Source organism: Myotis brandtii, unplaced genomic scaffold, assembly GCF_000412655.1.
Source record: "Myotis brandtii unplaced genomic scaffold, ASM41265v1 scaffold103, whole genome shotgun sequence".
Taxonomy (NCBI): Eukaryota; Metazoa; Chordata; class Mammalia; order Chiroptera; family Vespertilionidae; genus Myotis; species Myotis brandtii.
Genome location: NW_005353460.1, coordinates 2930895 through 2956144, shown reverse-complemented (window position 1 = coordinate 2956144; position 25250 = coordinate 2930895). Strand labels below are relative to the sequence as shown.

The 25250-nt window shown below is 40.5% G+C and overlaps 1 protein-coding gene across 1 annotated transcript in view; it reads right to left on the bottom strand.

Moving 5' to 3' along the window:
• LOC102252231 (disintegrin and metalloproteinase domain-containing protein 18) overlaps nucleotides 1-25250 on the bottom strand; it is a 104292-nt gene that overhangs the window by 9133 nt on the left and 69909 nt on the right. Inside the window, exons 12-16 of the mRNA XM_014536901.1 lie at nucleotides 21679-21874; nucleotides 20195-20285; nucleotides 19735-19924; nucleotides 10102-10188; nucleotides 6639-6756 (exon numbers count right to left, since the gene is read on the bottom strand). Of these exons, the coding sequence (XP_014392387.1) occupies nucleotides 6639-6756; nucleotides 10102-10188; nucleotides 19735-19924; nucleotides 20195-20285; nucleotides 21679-21874 (682 nt within the window). The remainder of the gene's footprint in view (nucleotides 1-6638; nucleotides 6757-10101; nucleotides 10189-19734; nucleotides 19925-20194; nucleotides 20286-21678; nucleotides 21875-25250) is intronic.

Below are 25250 nucleotides of genomic sequence, written 5' to 3'. Positions count from 1 at the left end.
AAATAAAAATAAAATAAAAAATAAAAAAAAATTATTGATGTAACTGAATGTTGTAACTGAATTAATAATAGTAACCTAGATTAAAGTTCCATAGTATCTGTATAAAATTATATTGTTCTAATTTTGATTATATTAAGTAAAAAAATAGATATTCCTCTAGATCAGTGGTCAGCAAACTGCAGCTGGTGAGCCACACGCGGGTCTTTGGCCCCTTGAGTGTGGCTCTTCCACAAAATACCACCTGCGGGCGTGCATGTACAGTGCGATTGAAACTTCGTGGCCCATGTGCAGAAGTCGGTATTTTGTGAAACAGCCACACTCAAGGGGCCAAAAAGCCGCATGTGGCTCGCGAGCCGCAGTTTGCCGACCATGGCTTTAGATGATATAATACATTACAGAAAAAAATTTAAATCCTTGGAAACGCAGTTCAATTAAACAACAAAAAAAAAATAATCCAGACAACTAAAATACAGAAAATTAAGTAATCAGTATTACTACTGACATTCTGTGATAATTAAATGTAACTGCGATAATATTAAATGTAAATAAAAGTAATGCCACACCCTAGCAAAAGAGAAAAGTTCAATAACTTAGAAACACAATCCAATTACATGTTGATAAAAAGTGACTTAATAGCAATAAAGTGATTCACAATGTTTCCATGTTATTAGGAAATAAATTGGAAAATACATGTAAAATATTGAAATCATGCAAAAATGCCACAGTCTTACATTATGGGAGAACTCAATAGTTTTTAAACTCTCCTTTTCCTGCTTCCTCCATCAGAAAAAAAGGTTAATTCTTCATTAGTCCATCTTCACTCACAATATCATATTCAAAGTGGATCTTTCTTTTCATGTGCTAAAGGCTAATTAAAGAAATTGCACCTACTTATTGGATTGAGAGATACCCATTGCCCTAAGGAAGGTAGGGCTTCCACTTCAGCTCTGATGAAATATTGCCATTGAATGGTGCTGAACTAGCCCTCTTATAATAAAAATATAAAACAAGACAATCTACATGAGGAAAGTGATTTCTGGAAATCAACAGAATATGCAAAACTATAATGTCAGAAGGAAGGAAAATATGATGTTGATTTTATGAAAATTCTACTCTACTTATGGAGAATTTGCTGACATCAGCAGAGAATTGGAGTCCTAGGCAAAGTGCAGCACTTCACTGAGTTAAGGAGCCAAAACACAGAGTTCACAGCACAGAAATGGCTAGAACTGCAGGGTGCAGCACAGTTGCTCTGTAGATTAGGGACCCGGAAGTGTTGTGATAGCCTCCCAGCTGTCCTTAGTGGAGGTCTAATCTGAAGCTAATCAAAGGCAGCTCTTACTGGCTTGAGATTGAAAATAAGATACCAGCGCTTGAGCACTGCTGGAAAAAAGAGCACTAAGATGATCCCAGTTTCTCTACACCCCACTAATAACATGTTGCCTGTTATTTTACATTATAATCAACCAAAGGAGTGTGAACCAGTATTTCATATGGATTTATTTTACATTTTCCTAAAATGTTTAGCACATTTTCATGGGTTTATGAGCTATTTTTTTAATCTTCTATGGATATATGTTTATTTAAATTTCTTCTTATTTTTAATTGGGTTGTTTTTCTAGTATGGACTTTAAGAGTTCTTTATATATTCCGGATACACAAGTTGCATATCAGATACAAGATTTGCAAATATTTTCACTCATTCTGTAGTTTGTCTTTCACTTTCTGGGTTGTATCATTTGCAGCACAAAAGTTATTAATTTTGATAAAGTTCAATCATTCTCTTGTTTCTTCCTTTGCTTGTGCTTTGGTGTCTTCTATAGCATAGTCTATGCCACAGACACAAAATTGTTATTGTATGTTCTCTAGGTGTTTTATAAATTTAGCACCTCCAATGAGACATCTGATCCATTTTAAGTTAATTTTTGTGATGTTGCAATATAGCAATCTAACTACTTTATTTGCATGTTTGATGTCTACTTTTCCCAACACCATTTTTAAAAAGATCATTCTATCCCCATTTAATTGCCTTGACATTTTGTCAAAAAGTAATGAGTGTAATTAATGAGTCTTTATTTCTGGACTTTGTATTCTATTCCATTGAACTATATGTCATCCTTATTCTTATGACAGTACTGTACTGCTGATTATTTTATCTTTGTAATAAGTTTTGAAATTAAGAAATATGTTTTCGCCAGACTGACATGCCTCAGTAGTTGAGCATTGACCTATGAACCAGGAGGTCACGGTTCGATTCAGTCAGGGCACATGCCCAGGTTGTGGGCTCAATCCGTAGTGTGGGGCATACAGGAAGCAGACAATCAATGATTCTCTCTCATCATTGATGTTTCTATCTCTCTCTCCCTCTCCTTTCCTCTCTGAATTAAATTAAAAATATATTAAAAGAAGTATGTTTTCACTTTCAAATTTTAATTGAAAACCTAGTTTTGAATTTCTGCATGACTTTTAGTATCAGCTTGTCAATTTCTGCCAAAAAGAAAACTTGAGTTTATTAAGGATTGTGTTGAATATTTATGTCAATTTGTGGAATAATTCTGTATTAACAATACTGAGACTTCCAATATATAAACATTAGATGTCTTTACATTTATCTAGATCTTTTAATAATATAAATGTATGCTTTCAGTGTATAACTTATACTTCTTTGAATAACATTATTTCTAAATATTATATTACTAGAGGCCCAGTGCACAACATTCGTGCACTGGGGGGTGGGGGTTTCCTCAGCCCAGCCTGCCCCTCTCACAGTCCAGGAGCCCTCAGTGGATGTCCTACTGATGGCCACAGTCTGGCAGCAGAGGCTCGGAGCAGGCGTCCCGTGTGTGTGTGTGTGTGTGTGTGTGTGTGTGTGTGTGTCCCCACTGGGGGTCTGCCCCCAGCCACATTGGAGGCTCAGAGCAGGCACTGTGTGTGTGTGTGTGTGCGCGTGTGTGTGTGTGTGTGTGTGTGTGTGTGTGTGTGTCTGCTGGGGGCCTGCCCCCAGCCACACCATGGAGGCTTGGAGCAGGAGCCCCTCTGTGTTGATCTCTCAGGTCCTGGCCTCCACTGCATGTTGTACTCTCCCTTGAGCTATGGCCAGGATGGGTGTGCTGCTTGCAAGCCGGGCTTTCCTGCTCCTGGATCGCCATGGCGACCGGGGAGAAGGCCCAGCTGGGGGCTGCCAGCAGGCCAGGCTTGCTTTCCTGCTCCCGGATCACTATGGCTACCAGGGAGAAGGCGCAGCTGGGGGTGGTTGTTGTAAATCCATCACCAACACAAAACTCCAGTCTTTTTATTCTCTCAAACTGAAACTCTTTTACCCTTTAACTTGTCATTTTTCCCTCCCCATGGCCCTGAAAACTACCATTTTACTTTCTATGAATTTGATCACTCTAAGTGCCTCATAAATGCAGAATCATTCAGTACCATATCCAGAATGTGACTGGCTTGTTAAATTAACATAAGGCTTCAAATTTCATTCATGTTGTAACCTGTGCCAGAATTTTAATTCTTTATAAGCTAGTTAATATTCCATTGTATAAACATACCACATTCTGTTTCCACATTTATCTGTCATTGGTCATTTTGGAATTTTTACCAATTGTCTATTGTGAATAATACTGTTATGAACATGACTGTACAAATATCTGTTTGAGACCATGCTTTCTATGCATTGTGCCATACAGTATGCCTCACTATGGAATTGCAGAATAATATGGTACTTCTATGTATAGTCTTTTAAGGAACCACTATACTATTTTCCACAGAGGCTGCATCATTTTACATTCCACCAACAGTGCATAGGGGCTCCAATTTCTGCAAATGCTCATCAACACTTGATATTTTCTCAAATTTTTTGGTAGCAGCCATCCTACTAATTGTTAATTAATATCTTGTACATTTGACCACAATTCCCTAACCGTGAGTGGTGTTGAGCATCTTTTCATGTACTTATTGACCATGTGGGTAACTTCTTTGGAGAAATGTTTATTCAAGTCCTTTACTCATTTGTTAATTGGGCTATTTTCTTATTGAGTTGTATGAGTTCTTTACATATTATGGATATTAAGTTTTCTTCAGATACATAATTTGCAGACATTTTCTAACAGCATGGGCAATTTTTTCACTTTGCTGATAATGCTCTTTGTTAGAAAACAGTTTTTAATTATTATGTATTCAAATTTTTCTACTTCTGTTTTCTGTATTTTTGGTGCCATACCCATAAAAGTATTGCAAAACCCAATGTTTTTAATATTTCCCCTGTTTTCTTCTAAGGATTTTATCATTTTAGCTCTCACATTTAATTTCGGATCTATTTGTAGTTAATTTTGGCATATGGCTTCAGTAAATACCCAAGTGTATTCTTTTGCTTGTTGATATCTACTATCCTATCAGTTACCTAAGGGCAATAATAATGTATTGTCAGTGATATACTACAATATATAAAAAAATATAACAACAAAAGTGCCAATGGTGGAAAAATATTAATGGAAATGAACTCTTCTGAGATTTATAGATCGTGAAGTTTAGAAAAATCAAATACACTACATTTGTTTGTGAACATTCACCAAATACATGGAAAAATGTTTTGTACTACCTACTATTCATATGGGATGGTTATGAAAGATTTTATTATTTTTAACTTTCTCTAGTATAGTTAACTTTAAAAATGCAACTTAGTTTTGAACTAGCACATTACAATAGCTAATTCTTGAGATATAAACTATATACTAAAACTATCACCTATTCTATAATTTAATAATACTAATCTAGAAAACTCTACTGTATAAATAGAAATGTTTGAGTAACCATGGTTAATTTTGGGAGAAGCCTATTGAAATGTTCACTTCTAGATTTGAATTATAAGAGTATACAACATTTTGATTAAAAGTATGATTTAGAGTTAGCTGCACTGTGTAATAGAGTAGCCAAAATGGCTATTTAAATTTAAATTCAATAAAGTAAAATAAAATGGAAATTTTAGCTCCTTAGTTGTACTATCCACATGCCAGGGACTCAACAGCCATATCAATGGTGGAGATGTAGAACATTTCTTTTTCTTTTTATAATATACTAGAGGCCTAGGGCACAAAAATTTGTGCACTTGGGGGGGGGGAATCCCTCAGCCCAGCTTGTGCCCTCTCGCAGTCTGGGACCCCTTGGGGGATGACCACCTGCTGGCTTTGGCCCGCTCCCCGGGGGATTGGGCCTAAACTGGCAGTCAGACATCCCTCTGGCAGCCAGGGAGTCCTCAGGGGATGTCCACTTGCAAGGGGGAGCAGGCCTAAGCTGTAGTAGGACATCCTTAGCACTGCGGAGGAGGCAGGAGAGGCTCCCACCACCACTGCTGTACTGGCAGCCATCAGCCTGGCTTGTGACTGAGCAGAGCTCCCCCTTTGGGAGCACACTGACCACCAGGGGGCAGCTCCTGCATTGAGCATCTGCCCCCTGGTGGTCAGTGTGTGTCATAGTGACCAGTCATTCCCAGTTGTTTTGCTGTTAGGGTCAATTTGCATATTACCCTTTTATTATATAGGATAGAGGCCTGGTGCATGGGTGGGGGTGAGCTGATTTGCCCTGAAGGGTGCCCCGGATCAGGAAGGGCTTCCTGCTGGAGTGCCTGGCCAGCCTGGGTGAGGGGCTGAGGGCCGTTTTCAGGCTGGCCACACCCCTTTCGGGGAAGGGGGTCCTGCTGGGGTGCCTGGCTAGCCTGGGTGAGCGGCTGATGGCTGTTTGCAGGCTGGCCAAGCCCCCTTCAGGGTGGAAGGTCCTGCTGGGGTGCCTGGCCAGTCTGGGTTAGAGGCTGATGGCTGTTTGCAGGTTGGCCAAGCCCCCCAGTGGGGACCCTCACCCCATGAGGGTGTGGCCAGCCTGGGTGAGGGGCTGATGGCTGTTTGCAGGCTGGCCAAGCCCCCTTCAGGGTGGAAGGTCCTGCTGGGGTGCCTGGCCAGTCTGGGTTAGAGGCTGATGGCTGTTTGCAGGTTGGCCAAGCCCCCCAGTGGGGACCCTCACCCCATGAGGGTGTGGCCATCCTGGGTGAAGAGCAGATGGCTGTTTGCAAGCTGGCCATGGCCCCCAGCCACCCAAGCTCCCAGGGGAGGCTGGCTGGAAGCAGATATCTGGGATTTATTTATCTTCTATAATTGAAACTTTGTTGCCTTGAGTGGAGGCCAGAGCCGGCCAGGGCAGGCGGGAAGCTTGGCTTCCTCCATCACTGGGGCAACAAAGCCTCCTGCTTGTTCCAGCTCAGTGGCTGCCGGGAGTTGGTTGGGTTAATTTGCATATAGGCACTCTGATTGGCTGGTGGGCGTGGCTTGGGCGTAGTGGAGGTGCAGTCAATTTGCATGTTTCTCTTTTATTTGATATGATTTTTATTGATTTCAGAAAGGAAGGAGAGGGAGAGAAAGATAGAAACATCAATGCTGAGAGACAATCATTGATCAGCTGCCTCCTTCATGCCCCCTACTGGGTATCAAGCCCCCAACCCTGGACATGTGCCCTTGACCGGAATCTAACCTAGGACCCTTCAGTCTGCAGGCTGACGCTCAATCCATTGAGCCAAAATAGCTAGAGTGAGATGCAGAACATTACTGTAAGTGCAGAAAGTTCCGTTGGAGCACACTGATCAAGATACTAACCATTGTCAAAATTCCAATACCCATCATCAATACTTCCTCCTGGTGATGACAGTGTTTTCTCACAATTTGGAGGAGAATATCCGCTATCACAATGGCAATTGAAGTTATTATTGCAAACCTAAAACCAAAACCAAATGAAGAATAAGAATACTATATGTACAATAAAAAATTAAACGCAACATTTGTCATTATTCTTCAATACACATTGTTAAAGTATTATAATTTAGTATATTAGAGGTAGTGTTTATTTTAATGTGTAAGTAATTTCTAAAATAAAATTCTACAAAATAAATGTCCGTGCATTATCTTTTCATAAAACAGAGATTTACTATTATTTGTCTCTTGTATTTTAAAATACAGGTAACATTTTTGATACAACTGAAATAGCTTATTCTAGAAAGACATAGAAATTATGAGGCTAGATGTTATAAAATTGTGGGAGTTTAAATTTATTATGAATTGTGTCATATAAAAAATAGCTGTGAGAAAGGCAAACATTTACCAAAAAACATTATGGACAAACTCACGAAAGAACTTGCTTAAACATACACAAATATAGAAAGTATTTTTCTAGAAAATATCTATAAATGTGAGCTGGTACATGAATTGAAAGAAGGGTCAGAAGTAGATGAAGGAATCTAGAAGTAGGGGCATGCAAATATTCAATTAAAATTAAATAAAGAAGGAAAGAAACAGAAATTAAATGTAAATAATAGGACATTTAAGTTTCTTGGGAGAACATTTTGAATCAAGACATATAAAAATGTCACTTTTTTATGAATTATTACAGGATAAAATATGAAGGATCCATACAGCAGAAGACACTAGTCACAAATTTAAAACCAAAGGCATGCTTTAAAACCTTCCAAGGTTTACAAAACTTCTATAACATAATAGATAATTTCACCATGGATAAGAAAATAGAAATGCAAATGGTAAATATGAGTATACATACATAGTTAAAACTGTATTATTAATTATCAAATAAATGCAAGTTAACAATGGCTTTACCATGTTAGAAGAGACTGAAAAACTGAGAAACTGCACTGGCCAGAATTAGAGGAAATGCACCTTTTCATACATGATAAGTGGGAGCAAAAACTGGTACACTGTTTCTTTAAGACAATGTATTACTGAAAAGTTTAATGGTGCATACATTTGACCCATCAGATATTATAGATAACAACTTAAGAAATCAGATAAACATGCAAAAATGAATGTACAATAATGTCCAGTGAACCAATGTACTATATAATAAAAGCCTAGGTGGTGTTGCACAACGCGCTTGCACAATGGCGTCACAAGATGGCCGCCACAAGATGGCTGTCACAAAATGGTCACCACAAGATGGCTGGCAGGGAGGGCATTTGGGGGGAACCAGGCCTGCAGGGGAGGGCAAGGAAGGGAAGTTAGGGGTAATCAGGCCAGCAGGGAGGACAGTTTGGGGTGATCAAGCCAGCAGCAAAAGGTAGTTGGGGGTGATCAGGCTGGCAGGGGAGGGCAGTTGGGAGCGATTAGGCAGGGGGGCAGTTATGGGGCGATCAGCTGGCTGGTAGAAGAAGTTAGGGGCAATCAGGCAGGCAGACAGGTGAGCAGTTAGGAGCCAGCAGTCACGAATTATGAGAGGAAATGTGGGAGGAATCAGGCCTAAACTGGCAGTCAGACATGCCCCAAGGGGTCCCAGATGGGAGAAGGTGCAGGCCGGGCTGAGGGACACCCCCCTCCTATGCACAAATTTCATGCACCCAGCCTCTAGTTTATTAGTTAACTTAAAATTAACAATATACCGAAGTCTAATAGTGAATGACTTCAAATATATTGTGGGACAGACATACAAACAACACATTGAAGCCATTAAAGTGCATAAATGATTGGAATACACAAAATATCCTGCTCTCACTCAAAAAATATTAGACTACTAGAGGCCCGGTGCATGGGTTCATGCACATTGAAAGGAAATTAATTAGAAGAAATATTTTAGAGGCCAGGGAGGGACCACAGGAGGTCTCCAGGGTGTGTTCGACCAGCCTCACCCAGTCCTAATCTGTCTGACCTAAGCAGCAAGCTACCCTACCTGTTGGAGTGTCTGCCCTGTGGTGGTCAGTGTGCGTCATAAAAAATGGTCAAATGTCCAAAACCGGTTTGGCTCAGTGGATAGAGCGTCGGCTTGTGGACTGAAAGGTCCCAGGTTCGATTCTGGTCAAGGGCATATACCTGGGTTGCGGGCACATCCCCAGTAGGAGATGTGCAGGAGGCAGATGATCGATGTTTCTCTCTCATCGATGTTTCTAACTCTCTATCTCTCTCCCTTCCTCTCTGTAAAAATTCAATAAAAATATATATTTTTTAAAAATGGTCAAATGGTCAAACTAACAGCTGGACACTTAGCATATTAGGCTTTTATTATATAGGATAAGTATTACATGTAATGAAAATATACTGTGCATGATTGACATATCCTAATATATAAAAGCCCTGGGTCTGTCATGACCAGAGGCTCTACCAACCAGAAGTCAGTCCTGTAGTCAGCACTGGGTCGCCGTGGAGACCCAGCACTGACTGCTGCAACTGCAGGCATGGTGACCCAGCACTGACTGCTGAGTGGGCTACGAATCAGGCCCAGAGAGAGGCCTGAAGAGAGAAGCATGGTCTGATCCATAGCATGTGTGGCAGCTGTTGATCAGCACTTGCCTCTCTCTTTCTCTCCAGCAGCTGTGCCTCCATTTCTCTCCAGGCCTCAACCAGGGCTGCTGATTAGCCCCGCCATTCTGATCAGGTCCTGTTTATAGGCCCAGAGGCGCTGACTGGCATAGAAACTGACCAATCACAACCAAATCTGGGTGAAGTGTGAGGAGCCAATGGCTGCCTAGGAAGTGGAGTTTTTGATGCTGACTGGCATAAAAACTGACCAATCAAAACCAAATCTGGGTCAACTGTGGGGAACCAATGGCTGCCTAGGAAGCAGAGCTTTTGATGCTGACTGATGCTTTATATAGCATTTTGTGCAGAGTTCAAAGGTTACTAACTCAGGAGACAGAGACCTAGAAAAATCTGATTAAACACATAATTCATGTACATATGTATAAAAATGAAAATGGAGCCCTAACAGGTTTGGCTCAGTGGATAGAGTGTTGGCCTGTGGACTGAAGGGTCCCAAGTTCAATTACAGTCAAGAGCATGTACCTTGGTTGCAGGCACGTCCCCAGCAGGGGGTGTGCAGGAGGCAGCTGATCCATGTTTCGCTCTCATTGATGTTTCTAACTCTCTATCCCTCTCCCTTCCTCTCTGTAAAAAATCAATAAAATATAATTTAAAAAAAATAAAAATGGATTCCTTATTTGACTGCAATTTTTATAAGAAATTTCCACATCAAATAATTGTGAATCTCATTGTTATCTTTAAAATGTTATTAACATGAATTTAAAAAATAACTATACATAAAAATAGAGTAGCCATTACTTACGCCATGTCCATTGCACCGTTTTGAAGCATTACAGGATGCAAGGTTTTTGTAACTAGCAACAAAAGAGCAACTTCCAGCAAGACAAAACTAAAATTTTAAAAACAAGCATCAACAATGAAAATCAGAAAATGCAGAGATGAGCAATTGTTCTTGGTACAAAACAATGCACAAAATGTATATGTACAGAAGAAGGCAAAAGTAGGTTTACAATGGAAAAATACATGCAAGTTATGATTATTTACATTATTTACACACTCCTGTAGTCTACTTTGTTTTGCATACACACAACTGTAAACCTGCATAGGCCCACCAAAGTTTTATAAAACATATGAATTTGTTAAATAAGCGTGGTGAAAGTGGACATCATTGTCTTTTTCATGGTTTAAGGGAAATGCTTTTAGTTTTAGCCCATGATGTCGGTTGTATCTTTTTCATACATGGTCTTTAATACGTTGAGATATGATCCCTCTATCCCCACTCTTGAGAGTTTTTATCTTAAATGTGTACTATTTAAGATAAAATAGCTGCATCTATTAATATGATGTGATTTTTATTTTTCATTTTGTTTATGTGATGTATCTTATATATATTGTATCAACCTTGCACTCCTAGAATAAATCACACTACATCAGGTATATGATTTTTTTTATGTATTGCTGGATCCAATTTGCTCAACATAGTACTGGAAGTCCCAGTCATAGTGATCAGCCAAAAAGAAAAAATAAAGGCATCCAAATTGGAAAAAAGGTAGTAAAACTGTCGGTGTATGCAGAAGACATGACATTGTAATATATAGGAAACTCTAAAGACTCCACCAAAAAGCTACTAGATCTAATAAATGAACTTGGCAAAGCTGCAGGATACAAAATCAACACACCGAGATCCTTGGCATGTTTAGACCCCAATGATAAACTGCCAAAAAGAGAAACTAAGAAAACAACCACATTTATTATTGCATCAAAAAATAACAAGGTAACCTAGGAATGAATTTTACCTAGGAAGGAGGTAAAAGGTCTCTACTCAGGGAACTATATGACATTGAAGAATGAAATTAAGGAAGATACAAACAAGTGGAAGAATATTACATATTCTTAGATTGGAAGAATTAACATCATTAACATGCCCATACTACCCAAACCAATCTATAGATTCAATGCAATTCTTATTAAAATACCAATGACATATATCACAGAACTAGAAAAAAAATATTTTAAAATTCTATCTGGAACCAAAAAAGACACCAAAAAGCCACAGGAATCTTGAAAATGAAATATAAACTTGAAGGGACCCCAATAGAGCTATCAAACAATGCCACAAGGCCATTGCAATCAAAATAGCCTGGTATTGGCATAAGAACAGACATATAGACCAATGCAACACAACAGAGATCCAGGAAATCAACCCACAACTTTATGGTTGATTAATATTTGACCAAGGAGGCAAGAGCATACAATGGAGTAAAGAGAGTCTCTTCAATAAATGCTGCTGGGAAAATTGGATTGGTACATGAAAAAAAAAATTAACATCCAGGAAGAGGAAGGTTGGGGGATTAGGGTTGGAGGTGGATAAAAGATAGGAGGAAGGAGACTCCTGCAATAATGTCAACAATAAAAACTTTTTATAAAAACACCATGTGAACCTGGATTTTATGACATCTAATAATTCAATAAAATAACTTAGTATTTGATAGAATATAAAATATTGAGAATTAGATACTATTTTACCTTGAGGGAGCAGTGCTGTTAGTTTATTGATACTAATTGGCATAAGCACAAAAATAGTCAACTTGTACTGATCACTTGTAATGTGGTAGGATCTGTCTTAGCACTTTCTATGCACTTTTATAAAATACTAGAGGCCCGGTGCATGAAAATTCATGCACTGGAGGGGGGTCCCTCAGCCCAGCCTGCCCATTCTCATAGTCCAGGAGCCCTCAGGGCTGGGAGGCTACCCAGGGATCAGGGGAAGGCATCGCCCCATCACACCTCTACTGCTGCCACTGATGGCAGCGCAAGCCTCAGCTGGCCCTGGTTACCAGAGCCTTGGGTGGCCTTGGGCGGCTGGGCAGCTGCCATCTGAGGCTTGCCTGGACCTCGGGCCAGCCCTGAAAAGCTGAAGGGACGGGGGGAATCTGGAGGCAGGCGCATGGAGCAGCAGGGCCGAGGGGACTGGGCGCCACCATCTTGTGGCTGTGGGTGCCACCACCTTTGAAGGTTGGCAGTCAAATAGCATAGTCCCTCCTTATTGGCTTTGGGTGGCACCATCCTTGAGGGCAGGGCAGTCAATTAGCATATTCCCTATTTATTGGCTTTGGACACCACCATCGTTGAGGGCAGGGCAGTCAATTAGTATATTCCCTCCTTATTGGCTGTGGGCACTGCCATCTTTGAGGGTGGGGCAGTCAATTAGCATATTCCCTCATTAGCTGTGGGCGCAGCCATCTATTGCAACAGCATGAGGGTCAATTACCATATTCCATCTTTATTAGATAGGATATTCATATTGACCCTGTGAAGGTAATATTTTCATCCTTATCATATTTGACAAGAATTAATTTTACAATTTTAAGGCCATTCAATGAGTTATTGGCTAGGCCAATATTCAATGCAATAAGTATGTTACTCACTGATTCTAGTGATCAGTGCTAAATACCAGCATTCTTATAATTTTTACATTTTTTCCAACTTTAGTAATAATATCCCTTATCTTTCACATTAGCAATGTGACCTTAAGCAAGTTATTTATCTCTTCATACCTCAGTTTACCCATCTTGCAATTTGAAATAGTAATTATACCCAAGTGAATAAAAAATATACGTAAAGGTTATGAAGATGAAATAATTTGATACACATAAATAAACAAAAGCAATGTTTGACACATAGTAAGTGATCATTAAATACAAGTTTTACTTTATTTATTGATTTGACCTGATTTTCATGCAGACTTTATGTTAATATTTTTCTATCCAAATTTAATTTAATTTAATTTGAATACATATGGGGCAACTTCTCAAATTATCTCCTTGCTTTTATCAAGTTATCAGATAGAATATCCAATATGTGATGAATAGTCTAAAACATAAATTATCGCCTAATACCATTGGCATTAAAGGGGGGAAAAAGTATCAGCTTGTTCATTAACATAAATTGCTTTAATGAAGCCAGCAGGAATAATAAAATGTTGGACAAACCAGCGTTACCTGTCCACAAACTAGTATTTTCATTCTGTTCTCCTTAAACATTGTCACTGAGGCAATAATAAACTAGTTATACTTCCCTGGGTTGTTTTTAGGGGGAAATAAACGAGAAAATGTTAAGACCCAGGCTTAACAGATCATTTTGTAAGTTGGCTCTTTTGTAAGGAAAAAAAAAAAAGCAAAAGACACCATAAAAGAAAACTCTGGTCAGTGGCTGCGATGATGTTTTGAATATAAACTAGCATATAAGACTTGCTTCTCTAAAAAAGAAACACAAAGAATATCCCAGAAATAGTCATAGCACAGTTAAAAAAAATCTCTACTATAACTAAAACCATATTTCCTAGGGGAAATGCCTGTTTATGTAAGCATATTTTCTTATAGTCCTGTGTATTCATATGGATAAGAAAAACAGTTAATATTATTTATTAATTGACTAGCAACATTTACATACCACAAACATAATCTTTTTGAAATTTCAAAGGCATGTATGTGCCAAGATGTTCTTATCTCCTCTAGAATACCCATGTGGTTACGATCATTTTGATAAACCATACTCCTATATCTCATCAATAAAAATTCAAAGATACTCTGAATCACAACCCATATTAAGCAAACTTGCATTCTGGAATAATGTCTAAGTCCATGCAGTATATTTTTCACTTAGAATTACAGTGTTAAATTTAAGAATGATTTATTTAAAATTATTATCTTGTAAAAAGGGAGAGATACATTTCTTCATGTCGATAAATAAGAAATAAAATCTCTCTTTTTGTATTGATTGATCAATCAAGATACACAGAAACATCATTTAATGTATAAAATGATTGATAATTTTCACAAAGGATCACAATATATGAGAGTGAGGTAAAGACACCTTAAATCCCCAACCTTTCTAAAATCAATTGAATAATTCAGGATAACAAATAAAAATAGCTTAAAATTTTAATTAAATACCTTCAGAATGATTGCAGGATTTGACACACAATAGCCTCCTTTTCCCCAATAAATAAGAGTTAAGGAGAATCAGAAAGAGACAATTAGAAGATGAGAGATTTAAGAACATACAGGGATTTTGAAATAAAATGAAGGCCATTGATGGATAAGAAGGAGAAGGCAACCACCTCCAACGCTATAGCACAGGAGAGAACCTAGCTGACCATCGTCACAGTGCTCTAGAGGAGCTGCAACCCCAGAGTCATATGGAAAAACAGGGAGAGAGCTGAAAGGGTGGGATTGGGAAGAGTGGCTAAAATGTCTATTATTAATGGAAGTCTGTCCACAAAACCACAGAACTAGTTAGCTCTCAATCCTCACTACACACCTATTCCTCTCAATGACAGAATGCAGTCAGCACAATCCTTTTTATCCCAAGGGACAAAATTTAGAAGGGTATTTTTTTTCTAAAGCAATTGAGTTAATGGTGACTACAGAATTCAGGCTTCTCAAGTAATCTGCCACGGAATAGGCTTTATCCAATTAAACTATTGTAAGTTGCATGGACTAAAAGCCAGCTTTCAAAATAAAGCCTGTCATGAGACAAACCCAGTCACACAGACAAAGCTGCCAATTTGTTTTCTATAATCAAAACGGTGTGCAAGTAAAAACTCATGGCAGCTTAAAGCTCCTGCTGAACAAAGCAGGTAAAGTCAAAGTCTTCCTCCCTCCCTCCCTCCCTCCCTCCCTCCCTTTCTTTCACTTCCTTTCCTTTTTCTTTTCTCTCTTCTTTTCTTCTTTTTCTTCCATGGGGATATTGTCCTGTTGGGCATGGGCTAATGATCAGACTTTCCCAGGCAGAGAACCACTGCTAGAGAAATGAAAAATCTGTAAAGCCATATAGTGCTGTTGGGACAAACCAGAGGACTTTCAAATGCTTGGTGAAATTCCCACAGAACATTAGTTGAATTCCATTATTATGTAAGACTAGAGGCCTGATACACAGAACATGTGCACTTGGGGTGGGAGGTCCCTTAGCCCAGCCTTCACCCTCTCCCTGTCCAGGAGCCCTTGGGGGATGTCTGATGGCTTTAAGAACATACAGGGATTTTGAAATAAAATGAAGTCCATTGATGGATAAGAAGAAGGCAACCACATCCAATGCAGTAGCAAAGGAGAGAACCTAGATGATCATTCTCACAGTGCTCTAGAGCTGCTGCAACCCCAGAGTCATATGGAAAAACATATGACTCCATGGGCAGCAGGCCTAAGCTGTCAGTCAGACATCCTTAGCGTTGCCTCAGAGGTGGGAGAGGCTCTCACCACCACTGCTGCGCTTGCCAGCTGTGAGCCCAGCTTCTGGCTGAGTGTTGCTCCCCCTGCGGGAGCATATTGACAACCAGGGGGCAGCTCCTGCATTGAGCATCTGCCTCCTGGTGGTCAGTGTGCATCATAGCAACCGGTCATTCCGCTGTTTGGTCGATTTGCATATTAGTCTTTTATTATATAGGACTGAAGACCCAGTGCACGAAATTTGTGCACTGGTGGGGGAGGGGGGGGGTGGTTGTCCTCAGCCCAGCCTGCACCCTTTTCAATCTGTGACCCTTCGGGGGATGTCCAACTGCCAGTTTACAGCTCCTGCTGAAGGAAGAAGGTAAAGTCAAAGTCTTCCTTCCTTTCTTCCTTCCTCCCTTCCTCCCTCCCTCCCTTCCTTCCTTCCTTCCTTCTTTCCCTTCTTTTTTCCTCCCTCCCTCCCTTCCTTCCTTCCTTCCTTCTTTCCTTCCTTCCTTTTTTCCTTCCTTCCTCCCTTTCTTTCACTTCCTTTTTCTTTTCTTTCTTCTTTTCTTCTTTTCCTTCCATGGGGATATTGTCTGTTTAAACTGGCAGTTGGACATCCCTCTCACAATCCAGAACTGCTGGCTTTCAACAACTTGCCTGCCTGCCTGCCTGCCTTATTGTCCCTAACTGCCTCTGCCTGCCAGCCTGATCACCCCCCAATCACTCCCTTGCCAGCCTGGTCGCCCCTAACTGCCCTCCCCTGCTGGCTTTTTCCCCTCCAACTGCCCTACCCTGCTGGCCCGGTCACTCTTAACTACCCTCCCCTGCTGGCCTGATCGCCCACAACTACCCTCCCCTGCCGACCATCTTGTGGCTGTGTGTGCCACCATCTTTGAGGATGTGGCAGTCAATTAGCATATTCCCTCCTTATTGGCTGTGGGCGCTGCCATCTTTGAAGGCGGAGCAGTCAATTAGCATATTTCCCGCATATTGCTGTGGTTGCCGCAATATTTGCGACAGCGTGAGAGTCAATTAGATAAGATGGTAAAAGACTAGTTAATGGAAATCTTCTGTAGCATTTGTATGTCTAGTTCCTATATTGTTTTATTTCCATTATTGTAGCTGTGTTTCCTGTACATAAGATATAATTTCACTCTCACTACTTTTTAGATTCTCTTTCTTTGTCTTTAACTTTCCAAAATTTGATTATGCTGTATCCCACCATGAATTTTACTGGACTGATCCTATATGATGCTCTTTCAACTTATTTCATCTCTGGGTTTATGCCTTTTGCCAAAATTGTAAATGTTCCAGGCATTATTTCCTCAAATACTTTTCCAACCTTAAGTTATTTCTCCTACTTTTTAGGATGCCAATGTCTTGGGTATTATATATTTTCCTATAACTCCCCATGTCCTTGAGGCTCTATTAATTTTTTCATCCTATTTTCACTCTGTTGTTCAATTTGGGTATTTTTCAGTTTCACTGATTTTTCTGTTGTCCCCACTATTCTGCTGCTGAGACCATCATTGAGTTTTTATATACAGGGTGGGGCACAAGTATGTTTACAGTTGTGAGGACAGGAAACACAGAGTTCATTTTTGTATTATTATTTATTAACTAGAGGCCCAGTGCACATATTCGTGCACCTGTGGGGTCCCTTGGCCTGGCCTGTAGGATGGGATCAAAACTGGCTCTCTGACATCCCCTGAGAGGTCCCAGATAGTCAGAGGTTGCAGGCCATGCCAAGGGACCCCACCGGTGAATGATGGGAGGCCAGGGAGGGATGCAGGAGGTTGGCCAGCCAGGGAGGGACCACGGGAGGGATCTAGGCGTGTCCAGCCTGTCTCGCTCAGTCCCAATCAGCTGGACTCCAGTAGCAAGCTCACCTATTAGTTGGAGCATCTTCCCCCTGATGGTCAGTGCATGTCATACTGACTGGTCGACCAGTCGACTGTCTGCCTCCTGGTGGTCAGTGCACATCATAGCAAGCAGTTGAGCGGCCTTGGCATATCATTAGCATATTATGCTTTGATTGGTTGAACGCCCGATGTGACAACTGGACACTTAGCATATTAGGCTTTTATTACATAGCATCATTGGATTATTTTCCATAACCTGTAAACCTATTTTTGCCCCGCTCTACATTGATTGTTGTATATTTCAATTCTAAGGTTTCTAAGCGATTCTTCTTTATATCTTCTTACATCCTTGCTGGAACTTTCTATCATTTCATTAGTTTCCAGCATGTTTGCAAGTGCTCATTGAAACATGTTAATGATGACCACTTTAGATTCTTTGAAGAGTATTTCTAACATCAATGTCAACTTAGTGTTAATTAATGTTTTTGGTGTTATATGATGCATGCGAGCGTGTGTGTGTGTGTGTGTGTGTGTGTGTGTGTGTACCATTTTATTGCCTTTTTCTAGTTAAAGAATGATTAAATTAGTTAATATATTTACTCTGACTTATTTATAGTAAACATTTGTTCACTTGGTTTTAAATTACCTTTGAAGGGAATACATATTACTTTATAATGTTGTGGACAAAACGGGGGCCACATACTAAACTTGACAAGCTTAAGGAAGGCATACATGGTCGGTCTTATAAACTCAGAGACATAAAGTAACCACATAAGAAGGTCTGAAACTTAAAATGTCTAACTAAAAGGGAGTCTTGGTATGTATTCAGGTCCTAGGCTAGTATCTTCCTTGACAAAGGTCAACCTATCTTAACTGAGCCTGTAGATTGTCCTTTTGCATCTAAAATAACATACCTTTGGAATGTCAGCATAATCTTTTCCAGAACCCTCATGGCACAACTATTGCACCAGAGCTAGAGACCAGAGAACAACTCAATGCTATCTTGCTCCCGCATACCATCTCTATGCGCTCTAACTGTTCATTATCAAACATCCTATACCCACCATGGTAAAGCAAGTGTGTGTCTATTTGTATTACTTTTCATCCAATCTCAGAGATTTTCCAGCTTTGCTGTCTCCAGGCTACCAATGAATTCCAGGTAACCACCCCTATGGTCTCTCTTTGATTCTGATGCATAAATCAGCAATAAAACTACTATTCCCCAGAGCATTTTATCCATCCTTTTAGGTTTTGCTTCCCAGCAACTGTTGTCAGTTTGCCTCAAATAAACTCTTATAAGTTTTTTTTTCTTAGACTAGACACTCTTTAGTGGACAATGTATTCAGTACCAGTATGTTCCTTTGTGATTACTATTTTTATGTAAAAATGTCTTCTGTCATTCTAAAATGTTTATTCATTGCCTTTTTCTGCTTATTTTTCCTTTCTTAAAATACTGTTTCTCAATAGAAATCATTTTAATCAAAATATAAGATAACGCTCTAGGCAGTTTGGGTTAGTGGATAGCGCTTTGGCCCTGCAATTGAAGCATCCTGAGTTCAATTCTGATCAAGAGCATTTACCTTGGTTGCAGGCTCAACCCCTGGCCCTGGTCTGGGCAAGTAGGGAGGCAACCAATGGATGTGTCTCTCTCACCTCCATGTTTCTCTGTCTCTCCCCCTGCTTCCACTCTCTAAATATCGATGGAAAAATATCCTGGGGTGAGGATTAACAAAAAACAATGTAAGATAATTATGCACTTTTTTCTTCAGTCAACTAGTTTTAGTAGTAATATTCAAAATCACACTTATCTATAATGTTTCTTTAAAATTTTAAGAAAAATTAAATAAAGCTTAGACTCTATTTTATTACTGTGTCTTATGAAAGGGCCAAATTTTTAACAAATACATTATGCTTTGGAGAAAGAACTAAGCTAATAAGCAAATAAGTGTTTTACTTTTCTTATAACCAAATTAATTCTCATCATTACTGCAAGACTAAATATTTGTTTGTTCTTGTTACTGTTGTTCTTAGTGTTCAGATTGCTCCATTCTACCCTTTTAGCGTATTATTTGATTCTTTTTTGCCCTTTGTTTACACAAACTATTGCAGACTTAATTCTAGCTTCATGTGTGAGAAAACCATTTTAAATATCTATAGCAAAGTTCATAATAAAAAGGATAAGAAAGCAATTATTCCATTGACCAACAGAAATTATGATCTTGGAATCTTAAGATACAGGAACTAGTTTGTAAAATTGTAAATAAAAAAATCTTAATCTCTCTGTGTGTCTTTCATACACATACACACACACAGACATTCACATACACCTCATATGTAGAATCAATTACAATTTATATTTACCTTATTGTCATCACATATAGTGCCATCAGTTACATAGGTATTATCTGGATCTGTGACTTTTGAATCTTTTCTTGTAGCTGCTGACATACATATATGGCCACCAAGGTAAGTATATTGAACATCAAAATTTCTCGTTTCCGTTATATGTGTATTTGTCCAGTCACAAACTATCTTTGCACACAAGGTGTTACTGGCAATATAAAGCAGAGAAAATTCCCCATATGTCACTTTGGGACACAATTTTTTAGGTAAATAACGATTAAAATATGAGAATAAAACATTACTCAGAACATAACACCAAGCTACTCAGAGCATACTCCATATTATTAAGTGCAACACATAAATTCATCCATATGTACTAAATTCATCTCTCACTTGAATTAAGTGACTTATTGCAGAAAACACATACACACAAACACATATATGCATTTGGGAAATAGGTAGGTTTTAAAATACACACTAAAAAGCACATCGAGTTTTCCCACAGTTTCCAAAGTCATCATGTAGAAAATTCACTTCTTCTGCACATAGATACGTTCCACCTTTAGCAACTGAAAATAAAAAGTTCCAATTACTCATCTTACAAAAATTAAAACTAAAGTATGGTACATTAATACAGAGACATCTAGACAGCAGCAATATCCAATCAATGGCGTCTACTGCAAGTATTTCATGTTACCTACTGGCTCTTCCAGAATGAGAAACACTCCCAAAAAACTACCCACTTTAGAAGAGAAAAAGTGGTATCATCTTCCAGAAATTACTTAAAAGTCAGTCATTTATTTTCTGATATACAATTCTAGTAATCTAGTCTCTATATACCAATCATATGAAATTTGCCTAATGCTCTATTCTCTTTGTCTTATATTTACTAAGGACATTTTTCTCTTGACATAATTCAAAGGTATTTTGATTTGCAATTTCATTTTCAAACTAGTGACCCAGTGCACAAAATTTGTGTACATTAAAAGGGAATTAATTAGAGGAAATATTTTAATATTGCTATTTGCCCTTTCTGTAATAATAGAAGTGTCAGAGATGCAAGAAAATTAGTAAAATGTATATGAAAATCTTCCTCCTATCAGAGTCTGGGGCGTGCCATGGGAACCAGAGTCAAGTCCCTGCCCACCCACATGTGCCTCAAAATCATGCAAAACACAGACCCCACCAGCCCCACCCACATTGGACTAGATCCAGACATGGCCGGCCCTACCCCCGTCAAGCCCCGCCAGGCAGGAGGGTGCAGCCTCAGGTGCTGGGGCAGGGGGTACGGCCTGAGGTCCCCCTGCCTGGGCCGGGGAAGGGGGCACTCCTTGAGGTCCCCATCAAGGCCCACAGGTGGGGGGGAACAGCCCTGCATGACAGGGGGCATGGCCTCATGTCCTTCGGCTGGCGCCTGGGTGGGGGTGGGCACAGCCTGAAGTCCTTGTCAAGCCCCGCCAGGGCATGGGGCATGGCCTCAGGTCCCCTGTCAAGCCCTGCCGGGTGGGTGGTGCAGCCTGAGGTCCCACAGCCTGGCGCCAGGATGGGGTCATGGCCTGAGGTCCCCTGGCCTGGCACCAGGGTGGGGGGCGCAGCCTGAGGTCCCCTGACAAGCCCCCCACCCCACCCCTGCGTTGGCCCCATGCGATGCAGCCTCAGATCTCTGGTGATTGCTTGTTAAAACTCGTTATGGGAACTCGGCCTCCGCTGTGGGAGCAGCCATCTGCATTATGGGATCCCCGCCTTTGCTGTGGGCGCAGCTATCTTGTGTTATGAAATCTCTGCCTCTGCTGTGGGTGTAGCCATTTGTTACACTGTGATGGTCAATTTGCATATTCCTTCTTTATAGATAGGATTTGGATTTAAATAAACAATATATTTTTGTGGATTTTAGGGTGAGTTGCTGACTTCAGAAAATCACAGTTCCAAAATGAACCCCTAAAAAACACACACGGCTATTACATTTTCCAAATAACTCCGCACACTGTCTAGCTGGATCTCGACATACTCCCTTATAGCAAAAGGCGGTTTTATTGTTACATGGTTCTAAATCAATAGCTTTCATGTCTGGCACACAATACTCAGATCTTCCAGTGCAAAATTCTGTAAAATCACATGGATCAATGCTTCTCCGACATATATGTCCTCTTGGGAATAGCTGTGAGGGAAATCAAAATTGGGGGGAAGGAATACATTTTATTCAAATGACTTGAAGTGCTTCCCACATGGCAATGAATCAACTCTTACCACACTATTCCAAGCAAGGTATTATTATCTGCTATTATAATTTACATAAACTGTCGTTATAGTTAAGAATCATGAGAGGTTAAATGAAATGTCAAAGACCACATACTACTCAGTACAGGAACAGGGGCGGTATAACTCAGATTCCTGACTGATGCTATTGACATTAAGCACAGCCCCTGTGCATGTTATCCACTGAGCACGACACCCTTCTTTAGAAATAATTTACTCTGTGCTAACCTATTATGAAGTTTAAGTGAACATGAACATAATGGCATCAGATCATGTTCTCACACCCAACACCATATTCGGAGGCAAGTATGTATGTGATGTTCTGAAAGAGGCGAAATGTTAAACACACAAGTCAGGGTCTTTTTTTCCCATCTGGAAATGCTGCATTCCTTTAAAGTAGTGTTGAGCTCTCTCATTGTTCCTAGTAGCTTCAAATGTGAGAACAATGGTCAATTAAAGGTGGATTCCAGTGAGGAGTAAGGGGCAGGAGGAGGCTGTTACCAAAGCAGAGGTTCTACGATGAAGTCTTTTCACAAGGCTGTTGCTCAGGTTTCATGATTGAACAGAACTGTTTGAAACAAAGGACCCTGTTGATTTCCTTCTTTTTTACTAATATATATATATATATATATATTATAATATTATTAAAACAAATATTTTTGTAAAGTATCAACCAAAAATGTAAAAAGATTAAGTGAGAGCATTGTGTTTGTAACTCTGATTTAGATTCTATTACATTTTTAGCTACTTAAATAAAATTATAAATTTTCTTAAAAGTTCTAGAGAACTAGATCAGAAAGAACCCAAATGTCCATCAATTTGCACCTCAATTTTTAAAAAGGATCTAGTTAGTGAAAGCATTCATAGTTGTAATGCTGAGGTTATACTAAATACTTACTTCAAGATCAACAGAAAATATGTTATATCAAGGTTTGCATATTTGTTTTTCAACTTTGGGTTCTTGGGGACAAATTACACTCCTGAAATTCTGTCCTAATTCAGATACTAGTCTTACTCATATTTCTAAAATATGACTGAATGGATATCATTTTCATTTCAAGCAATTTTTCTTTCAGGATGTACTCCATCTCTACCATGAGGGATTATGAATTTTGAATCTGCTCTGACTCAGGATGATAATCAGAAAACTTCTCCCTAGACACAGGGAAAGGATCAGTGGTGGAAATTTAACTTATCAGGATCAGTCATGGTTTCTTCTATTACCAAGCAGAGAGGCAGATGTTGGCAAAGAAAGGATCTCTCTACTCTTCTGAAATATTGTACTGTGGACTAGACATGCCAGGAGATGTAATGAGTTATCTCTGTTACACATGCAGAAACCTTGTTTGAGACCTGTCAACAAAATTGCAAGGATATACAATAGAATAAGGATTCTATTGTTCCTGTTTGAAATATTCTCCTGAGCACTAAGTAAGACTCATCTTTTCCTAAGTTTTATAAGTGCTTGTTTGTTTTCCTTTGCTTGGCCATTATCAAGATACAACCTTTTGTGACAGCAGAGAGTATTATGCTAATTGAAATAAGCCAGTCAGAGAAATACAAATACCATATGATTTCACATATTTGTAAGTGAAATCCAATGAACAAATTAAAGAAACAAACAAAATAGGAACAGACTCATAAATACAGACTGACAGTTGTCAGAGGGCAGAGGTGCTGGGCACTGGGTAGAACAGGTGAAGGGATTAAACAGTACAAATTGGTAGCTGCAGAATAGCCACAGAGTTGCAGTTTGCAGCATGGGAAATATAGTAAAAAATGTGGAGAAAACTGGGTGTGGGGCCAGGTGGGCCACAGGGAGTCCACTCTATGAAGTGCATGGTTGTCTGACCACTTTGCTCTACATCTGAAACTGGTGATGAATGGAATTAAATTTAAACTCTGGCTGATCTCTCTATATAAAACCTTAATATGCAAATAGACAGAACAGCAGAACAACCAAACAACTGAACAACAGGTCGCTATAATGTGAGCTGACCACCACGGGTCATACACGAAACATGGCAGATGTCGACAGCAGGTGGCTGAGCACAGAAAATGGTGGGCGTCTGCCACAGTGGGATGATGGAGCAGGTGAGCAGGTGTGACAGACCAAGGAAGGGCGCCGGTTGCTGTCATTGGGGAAGCCTCTTGTGATTACTGAAAATTCTTTGCTCCTGCGTGCCATGGTCCCGCCCAGAGCTCACACCTGCTGCCGGCGCCAGCCCTGCTTGCACCTGCTGCTGACTCTGGAGCCACTGTCACACCGGCTGCTGGCACCCAGTGCCCAGCCCAATCGCTTGGTGCCATCAGCAGGTGTGAGCAGTGGCCGCTGGCCCCAATCGCCCCTCAGGGCTTCTTCACCGCCCCCTGCTCTAAAGGGGTGATTGGTGTCAGTAGTCGCCTCTTGCAACTGCTGCCAGCGCCAGCCCCGCTTGCATCCACTGCCAGTGCAGGAGCCATCAGTTGCACCCACTGCTGGTGCTGGCCCCGCTCACACCGACAGCTATTGCTGGAGCCGCTGCTTGCACCCAATGCTGGCACCAGCCCCAATCGTTCCGAGCCATCAGCGGGTGTGAGCAGGGCCAGTGCCATCAGCACATGAGAGCGGGGCTGCCAGCAGACAGGAGACTGGGGGCCATGGCAGGAGGGGCTGGGCTGGGGCGCAGAGGATGGGCTGAGACCCGCCCCTGTGCTGACTGCAGCCTCGTGGCCCACAGTGCCTTTCAAGGTGCATGAATTCCTCCACTGTGCCCCTAGTCCTATATAATAAAGACGAAATATGAAAATTGACCATCACTCCAACACACAAGATGGCCGCCCCTATGTGGACACAAGATGGACGCCACAAGATGGCCAGCAGGGGTGGGCAGTTGTGAGGGACCGGGCCTGCAGGGCAGGATAGTTAGGGGTGACCAGGCCAGCAAGGGAGGGCAGTTAGGGGCAATCGGGCAGGCAGGGGAGCAGTTAGGCATCAATAAGGCTAGCAGTGGAGTGGTTAGGAGGTGATCAGGCTGGAAGGCAGGTGAGCGTTTGGGAGCCAGCAGTTCTGGATTGCTGTTTAGGCTCAGTGGGATCAGGCCTAAACAGGCAGTTGGACATCCCTCTAGGGCAGTGATGGTGAACCTATGACACACATGTCAGAGGTGACACGCGAACTCATTTTTTTGGTTGATTTTTCTTTGTTAAATGGCATTTAAATATCTACACTAATAAAAGAGAAACATGGTAATTGGCGTACAACCGCTACGCTTTTCATTGGCTAATCAGTGAGTATA